Source organism: Odontomachus brunneus, unplaced genomic scaffold (assembly GCF_010583005.1).
Source record: "Odontomachus brunneus isolate Ranch 3 - 2012 unplaced genomic scaffold, Obru_v1 Obru_scaffold_004, whole genome shotgun sequence".
Lineage (NCBI taxonomy): Eukaryota > Metazoa > Arthropoda > Insecta > Hymenoptera > Formicidae > Odontomachus > Odontomachus brunneus.
The window spans coordinates 4,015,403-4,024,181 of record NW_022639454.1 but is presented as its reverse complement, the minus strand read 5'-3'; the positions used below and the strand labels follow the sequence as shown (position 1 = coordinate 4,024,181).

At 42.4% G+C, this 8,779-nt stretch overlaps 1 protein-coding gene across 8 annotated transcripts; it reads right to left on the bottom strand.

The window, feature by feature from the left end:
• Positions 1-76: 76 nt before the first annotated feature.
• Positions 77-7,312, bottom strand: LOC116846422. 8 transcript variants are annotated; one of them, XM_032820229.1, is made up of 7 exons: positions 6,613-7,307; positions 5,786-5,910; positions 4,291-5,506; positions 3,994-4,068; positions 2,983-3,199; positions 2,568-2,868; positions 77-2,216 (listed from the first exon to the last, which is right to left on the bottom strand). In XM_032820229.1, the coding sequence occupies exons 3-7, from the start codon at positions 4,336-4,338 to the stop codon at positions 704-706; spliced, it is 2,154 nt and encodes a 717-aa protein (XP_032676120.1). In that variant the 5' UTR covers positions 4,339-5,506; positions 5,786-5,910; positions 6,613-7,307; the 3' UTR covers positions 77-703. The 8 variants fall into 8 exon arrangements, with proteins under 8 accessions (XP_032676120.1, XP_032676127.1, XP_032676135.1 ...); XM_032820236.1 differs by lacking the exon at positions 5,786-5,910 and having other exon boundaries at positions 4,291-4,634; positions 4,708-5,506; XM_032820244.1 differs by lacking the exon at positions 5,786-5,910 and having other exon boundaries at positions 2,568-2,865; positions 6,613-7,312.
• Positions 7,313-8,779: the final 1,467 nt, after the last annotated feature.

The window sequence follows — 8,779 nt, the reverse complement described above, 5'->3', positions numbered from 1 at the left end:
TTTTAATAATTATAGAATTAATTTGATATTGTCGCAATATCGCGAAAAGGTGGTTTCGACGAAATGTACACTCATAAAGGATAGTAAAATATCTTTTTTATTTGTATAGAGCTTGGTCACTGAATCGATCGCCGTAATATATCGTTACACATTAGTTTATACAGATATTGAAAATTCATCGACGATCCCTTAACAATCGATGTATGCGGTAGTAGCCTGCACGTTAATTGTATCAGTCATCTCGATAGAAATTATATTAAAACGAAATGCGTAAGTGTTTTCGCGTCAAATGCACTCAGTATTCGCGAAGTTCTTTATCGTCGTACGATTGAAATTAATCGACGAACTATGATGTGTGGGAAAATACGAATGTGCGTGTGTAAGTTGTGCGAGACGTTCGCGATATAAGGAAAGCTTACAAATACAATACTTTCGACACACGGATTATGAAGTTCTCGCGTAATTTCCGACGTGGCTTCGTCGCTGTGTGACGCGGAAATGTCGCCAATGCGAAGAGAAACCGCCACGTCTTCGGGAAGATCGCACAGGATTTATAAAATAATTTCACGCTATAATGCTTCTCTTGTCTTTTCATCCTCCAAATCTCCGCATCCATGGGTCTCTTTCTCCCTCTTGTTGAGGATATGTAAATTATCATGTACAAAAGGTGATCAGTCTAATCACTCGTCAGATATGTCGTTGCCTAAAGACAATAGCAGTACAGACGCATGTTAAACTCGTCCACGCAGGCACTCTGTTTGCCGTAAGCGTTCAACCTGCTAATGGATCCGACCAATTTACGACTGTTATCTTCTGTTCTGTAGCGCACCGTGCCCTCCAAAATTGCGTCGCCCGGGGTGGTCTGTATGGTCACCGTATAGTCCATCAATGTCGTGCCGTTCGACTTGTCCAGCCATAACTTCGCGTCCTTGATCTCCTTCAGGTTCAGGATCGCGCACGGCGGATATTTGCTCAGTATTCTGTTCAGTTCACCGACAAGGAACGACACGCTATCCTGGAGGCCGGTGTCGTTTAAGGAGATGTTGCTGCTGGAGTGGCACATGCACCAGTGATTCGATATTTGCGCCATGTCACAGGTACGATGTTCTGGCACCGGCAAGAACCAACTAATGCCACGCGGTACGGGCAACGCGGCTAGGACCTTGTTGCGTTTCCTCAGGAAAGTTTCGTGCAAAACGTGCGGATGCAGCAGGTCAGTGAGAGTCTCGTGGAGATCGAAGGGCGTCGTGAGACTACGGCTGTTTCGTTGCAGATTGCTCCAGGCCAACGGATACTTCTCTCGCCACCATTTCGGTAGCACTACGAAGACGAAGGGTAGCCGGTCTTCGGTTTTACCTTGATACGTTTGACGAAACTCGCCCCACCGTATCCCGTGGTCGCTCATCATCACGAGAACCGTGCGATTCAGTAGACCCTGCCGCGACACGTACTCGATGAAGTCGCGATACGAACTATCGCCCAGCTGAGGATATGTGAAGAAGTCGTGGGTGAGACTGGCCTGCCAGATGAAGGCGAAGTATGGCTCCGCGGCGAACTCCACGGCGGTCTTGCGGGCATAATGCAGTAGGCAATCGAAGGTTTTTCTAGTGCCGATGCAGAGATTAGCGTTTAGCTTGTGGGTGTTGCCGATATCGTGTTCGGCGCCGATGCAATACGGCCGTAGATAGTAATCGGTTGGAGGCTCCCGGAATCCCGGCTTCAGGTAATTGAATGTCGTCATGCTACAGGCGTCTTCGCCGAATATCGTGCGATAGCCGGCTATGCTGTACTTCTTCCACAAAAACGGGCAGTCATCGAAAGTCTTGGTGGGCTTCTGCCAACACATGTCGTGTAGCTCATTCTCGTTCAAACCAGACAATACTGGCACGAGGTTCGGAAACGTATTATCCGCGACTTTCGTGTAACCGAACATCTCCACGGCGCCGAGGGACTGAAGCGCCTTCACCGTCATCGGCATCATCCGATGGAAGTTCAACCGGGAGATCGAGTCGAGGCCGATTACGAGCATGCTGAGACGATCGTTGGCTGTGTCTGTGTCCAGCGCCTGCTTGCACCTATCCTCCACCCAGGACTTGCGAGGCAGGAAAGCGAAATAATCCTTATATATCATATTATTGCCACGATAACACTCGACCTTTACGAATTCGGTATTCACGATGCAGGAGTCTTGAAAAGGATGGCATTCCTCGTCGTATCTGCAAGTGCAAAGACCATATTAGCGAGTCTTTCTGGACATGCCCTGGGACCGATTGCATCGTTTCAAAATAATATTCTATTAACCTTTAGTGGCTCTACATGAGTATTTCGAGTCTGGATGATTTACAGATTTACGATTTTACAGATTGTTCGAACCACTTTAAAGATATGATAAAAGGGTCGAAATCGAAAGACCCGTGTAGGGCCACATGTGATGCCATTTTTCACATAAAACCGATAAGGCTTAAATTTGTTCTCTCTTTCTTTCGATTACAAATCATATATAGTACGAGTTGTAAACTGAGTTATCTGTAGAAGTACGTACGAAGCAATCGGCCAATAATACATACGTAATAGCGTTGTCCTGATCCTTGGTGCGCCGAAACGATCGCCAGCAACAGTTTATCTCTTCCGACTTATTGTAAAACTTGTCCCATGCTAACGGATTGACGAACAACGCGGTGTTGTTCGATTCGATCAGTGGCGGAAAATTGCCGTATTCGCACACGAGCGGCTCCTCTTTAGTGATGAAACGCTTGATGGCAGGATCGAGAGGATCCATCGCGGGTATCCGGCAGCCCTTATTGTGCACCAAGAAGCCACCGTGGCCGATCGGTGTGGGATAAATGGGTTTCAGCTGTACGTAATCTTCTGTAACATTTGCCAATTGAAATTAATTCAAATAAACGTGACGACGTGTGAAAACGAGTGAAAACAAGGAAGTTCCTCAGAAGGAACGAGCAACGAACGATGAAAGTGACTCACCTTGCGTATTCTCCTTGCTCTGGGCCATTGCTCCAAATCGGACAACGCGGAATTGACCGGTATTGTAACTGTTGATAACGATCAGCGACATCAGTAGGAAGATCAACAGCGCAATTAGCCATCTTTGTAGTCGTAGGCCTCCTTTTTGTATCTTGATCAACGTCGCGGTAAATCCACGCCCATCGTCAAGGGCCTTTTTGCCGCCGCGAAACACCGTCTGTCAAGCGAAAAAGAGACAGAAAAAGGGAAATGTTTTTTTATTTATTTATTGTGTTTTTCGATCGAGAAGTTCCTTCAACCTGAAAATTCGTAGTATTCCACTTGTGACTCTAATATAATTTTTTTTCTTTCACACAAAGAGGAGATCCTCTTTCACTAGCCTTTTCTCGAGATACGCAAAAATCAACTCCTCAAACGGCACTTCAACGCACTTCGAACAATAGTAATTTGCAATGGGGTTTGCGCTTCTACGCAAACAGAACACGGTCGATAGTCGCCGGAAATGTGATTGTCACGTCAAGTACACGCGTGTAATTTCGTAATTGCTACGCTATAACTAGATTAATGCATCTCAAATATTGTAACGCGATATACTGCCCGCCTCCATCGCACTCGATTAATAAGCGTGAAAATGAAGTATTCATTATGGACACAGGCAATCGTTTCTGTTGCATCTAATCAAGCTCAGTACTCGAGATAGATGTCAATCGATAAACGCGATGGAATGTCTCGATCGTAAATAATCATATTTAAATTGAGAAGAAAAACATTCAAGACAAAATAAATGTTTATTTGATAAGTACTATAATAACAAATCACCTGTACTTAATGTGAAGTGTTTTTCAAATAAGAGAATATAAATTTTCTTAAAATCTCAATCTAAGTTTTTCATGAAGAAGCAATTATTTATTCTATTTAAACAAAAACATTTTAAATAAATACGCTATTAGTATTTACTAAATAAACATTTACTAGTTTTTAGATATTTTTTCTCTCGATATACTATTTTACCTCTTCGTGAAAGTGATTTTCACGCATAACAGGGCGGTTACGTGCGTCGAACACTTTTTTACGTGTCAGATTGAACTGAATCAAAAAAATGTGCATTATGTTATATGCTACGTTTCATGATAACGTGTTATCAGGTCTCAACATGATTGCGTCGATATCATATATAATTTCGATTAATCGTACATCTTTCGTCCCGACAATCGTGCATTAACTAATTTTAATGGATCCTTATGTTATATTCTTATCTGTCATTGTTCTCTCTCTCTTGGAGTTCTTTCAAAAAGAGCGGCGACTTACTACGAGATAACAGAGAAATTGAGCAATCTTGGTCCTTCTGTATGCCATCGTTTCGCTCCTCCAGATAGTCTAATTTCTTTCTTTTTGTTTTTCGACCGGTTCTTACACCGTCCTCATGTCGTTTCGTGGACACCGTCGTTCATCGCGTATTCGAGGGCGTGCGAACAGATTTCGCATCGAACGTAGTATACAAGAAATTAGCTCGTCAACGTAGTAGTATTTACAAGAAATTAACTTGTCAACGATGCGACTCGTATAGCCGGGGCGCGGAACACAGAATACGACGTTTACCGGTGGTAGAACGACGATGTGACTCTCCTTTTCGCCGGTGTATGATTGTCTATCTACAGTAACGCCAGCGGTGGACGTCGATGAAAATTCCTTATTGTAGTTTCGTTACTTTAATGACTGTCTCACCTCTTAGAACTCCCACGTGGTCATGATATGTTTATCACGTAGTTTTAAATTTTGCGGTGGCGACAACGACGAGGACGACGATGAGTGTTTTTTACGAGCAAAAATCACGGAAGGTGGATCCTTTCCTGTGAGCCGTAGCTACGTGTTACTACAACCGTTTCGCGCTTGCACTTGGCTTCGCGACACTACCGTGTCGCTTGATACGGTTGCGATAATCGCGTGAACCTGGAAGACTTCTGGATCGTTGATTGCGGAGCACAGTAGCCGTTCCGATACGTATATATGCATATATGTATATATTTATGTGTGTATAGCACATATGTGAATATAGCGATATATCGATCGATAAACATTATCAGCAGCAGTGCATAAGGGGCGTTTCGGTTTAATCATCACGATTTATATTTCTATCTCATGATTCGACACGTCGAGTTACGCGATAACGCGATCATAGTGATAATGTTAGACTGCTCTTCCCCATAAGATGTAAGCGTCGATCCTTGTTGTTTATTATCTGAATTGATTTACGATATCGCGGCTATGTTTTTTACTCGATCGAAGTGCTTTTCGTGATTGCTCCTTGATCGTTAGACCGTGAGCCATCATTCCGTCGAGACGGAATATCGTGTCATATCGTTACATAATCTCCTCATCTTCCTTCCTCGTCTAATATAATTAGAACGGCCGTTTACGGATATTCCGGATCATTTCTCTTCCTATGGCTACTCGATCGCGCGTTGCATCCAGCGGCGTGAACACATCATCTTTGGTAGGCGCTTAGTATTCGCCACTTGTATTCCTGAAACGAACGGCACGTTTAGTTATCTCACTAGACACACGTAATAGATACAATGGACTTATCATTTATTATTGATTATATTGATCAATTACACAAATTATATTGATCAATTACACAGATTATATTGATCAATTACAGATTAAAGTCTTGGCACCAAGGAAGTTTCATTCGTGAATCCTTCTATTAATTCACAGTCGATCTTTTCTTGAATGAAAATTGAAAGTATAAATACTACACATAATTATTATATATTTATTTGAAATTTTATATATATCTTACGTTTTATCATAAAATTATTATAATGACTTAGATGTTTCTCATATCATACATTTGTATATTGTCTTTTACTACTTTTATAGTCATTTGTGTTGCAAAACGTCAATCCAATCCAGCTTTACAAAAAACTGTAAGAAATATAATTTCAATGTAGTATATTTTTATTACAATATTTCCTCCATGAACGAGAATGCAGGAATAATTGCGATAATTGCAAAACGGAAATTCAACTAAAATTGGCTCGAGAACTAAGTGAAACTGGCAAGTAACAGACTCGTGAGATTCCTTCGCCGTTATTCCATTCCGTACACATGTACGACGGAGCTATGTCAGATTTATATTTTCACCGGTATATTTGCTCATCGATCTTCGCGATCGATATTTGCGACCGACATATCATTTTTTATAAATTTTGTTATGTGTGTACATACAGTCATCTGTTATGTATGTACGTACAGTCATAATACAATCATCAGTTCCTAACTTTGCAAACGGCGTGTGTGTTCTAAACAAATACGCGAAATTATCTTTGTCAATAACTCCGACACTTTGATTTCAACCCCGTTCGTTTTCCGTCGATATTTTTTCTTTTACTTCGTCCCCTATTATTGTTTCAAAATAATCATCGTTCCACTCATTTCTCATCACTACATCTAATTATTTATCATTAAATCATCGTCAGCGAACGCAAACCCGAGGTGAGCTTATAGGTATTACAGCCGGTTCTTGCGCATGTGAATTCGCGGAGATAATCTCCCGAACAGCTGTTCTCAGCACTCATCGGTTGCAACTTCGCAGGTGCAACGTGTGAGATGCGTGCTCGTACGTACCGCGTATTCACAGATCGGAGTGCTTCGCAGCTCTCCAATGATAACACGTATACAACAGCTCCAGGGTCCCTCTCATAGCGCGATTTCAAATTCGCCGCGGCGAGTTATCGTTATGATCGCCGTCCGACCGAGATGTCTATCGTTTCCCCAGCCGATCGTTCCTCATCCTCGATTACGTTCACTGTTCTCTGTGCAGAATCCGCGGCCGCGCCGGAGAGCAACGCACACGAGGAACGCGAACATCGAGGTAGACGCCAGTCAGTCAGTCAGCTACTGAAACTAGCAGATCGGTATTCGGCTACCGATCCGGCTAGCCGAGAGCCTTATTCTCGCGCCCGGCGACGTCGAACTCCGTCATCGGCGCGCGGGTCAGCCACCTGCATGCACGCAAGCACGCACGCACGCACGTACGTTCGTTGACCGATCTCTCGGGGATTGCTTTCACTAGAGAGACGGAATCGCGCAAGGCGTTGCCGCGACCCCGGCGAGCTGGGGGTTGGAACGAAGTGCGCGCGGCCACCGTGGCTAGCCGAGACTGCATGAGAGGAGACGAGAGACGAGGAAGGAGAGTCACAGGCCGCTCTGTCCTCTGGTCGATAGCAGAGCGTGCGCGTTTCCCTAGCGCGCGACGACGATAACGAGCAGCAGATAGCTAATATGAATAGCGGAGACGTTACTTGGATCGGTAAAAACGTGCGAGAGGAAAATTAGACACTAGGCGCGTAACCACACGTGGTTGAGATGCACGCCTTGACCTTGCACGAGCCCGCTACGCCACGAGTATATCGCATCCATAAAAGATATCATTTCATTAATCGCAATTGAAGACCTTCGGGACGATTACAAGCGAGCCAATCAGACCGAGCGAATTGATTGTTCGCGGATATTACTCGCAAGGAGCGCGGAAATCCCGATGCCTCGGTTTCGTAGCGGACGCGACAGCGAAACGATCGTAGAGGTGGATTTCCACTGTCGAACTGTTAATGCGATAACGAGCAATATTTTATTTTATTTAACTCGATTTGCTCACATCATAACGTCCAATTAATTATGAATCGAGTAGCACACTAACTTTCTTCATTTTTGCTTTGCCAAAAAGATATGGATTTGTAAGTCCGAGAATTATTGAATTGTTTCTCGCACAATATTCGTCGAAAATTGAAAAAAAAGCATCTGAATATTATCGTGTAACGTAAAATAAAGCAAAATATTATATTTCCTTTGTCAAAAGCCGGTCAAAGTCCGGAATATTTCTGGGAAAGTACTTTTATTTTTAAAGTATTACAATCGCAAAAAGTATGATACATTGTGATAATATAGTGCTTAAAATGTGATACAAATCAGATTTATATTTTAACAGCGATTACAGCGATTTAGCAGATTACAGCAATTCAACATATTTATTTAATCGCACGTTTATGGCTATATTAATAAGAACACTTCCGATATAATTGATGATAATTGATAATCCAGATAGCACAGAGAATTCTAAAAGAATTCAGTCGTATGTCACCAATTCTAATTTTATTTTTAGATACAAAAAGAATTCTTTTCACTGAACTGAACTCTGATAAATTTTTTTTACATCTGGAAATGAACTCAGAATTGGTGACATACGACTGAATTCTTTTTTAATTCTCTGTGCTATCTGGGAAGCCTATCTACGCAATGAACTACGTAGAAGACTACAAACTCCAGCAATGATGAAGATAGTAAAAATATATTTTAAAAAAATAACTGCACGTTTCAGCTCTAAAACAGAGTGTATGAAGTTGGCACCCCACTTTTTGAAATTTATAATTTTGAAAGTTGTTCCAGATTGTTCTGACTTTGTACCACATTGTTCCAAAGTGATATTGCTTCATTCGAAACAGTTTTCGAATAAAACAAAAAAAAATGATTTTTTAAGCTGGCATCCCACTTTTCGAAAATCGAACATTCTGATACCGCAATAGATTGTTCTAGTTGTTTCAAACAGTCTTCTGCATTCATGCAAAAGGAGGTCATTTCGAACACCTCATATAATTTTTACATTCATTCACTCTCACACACACATGCATACATACACACACACACACACACGGCAGAGAGGGTTTGGAGTCACTAAATACCACAGGAGTGACGAACTATGGGGTCCTGATCTCTGCCAAGAGATGCTAAGCGGGCT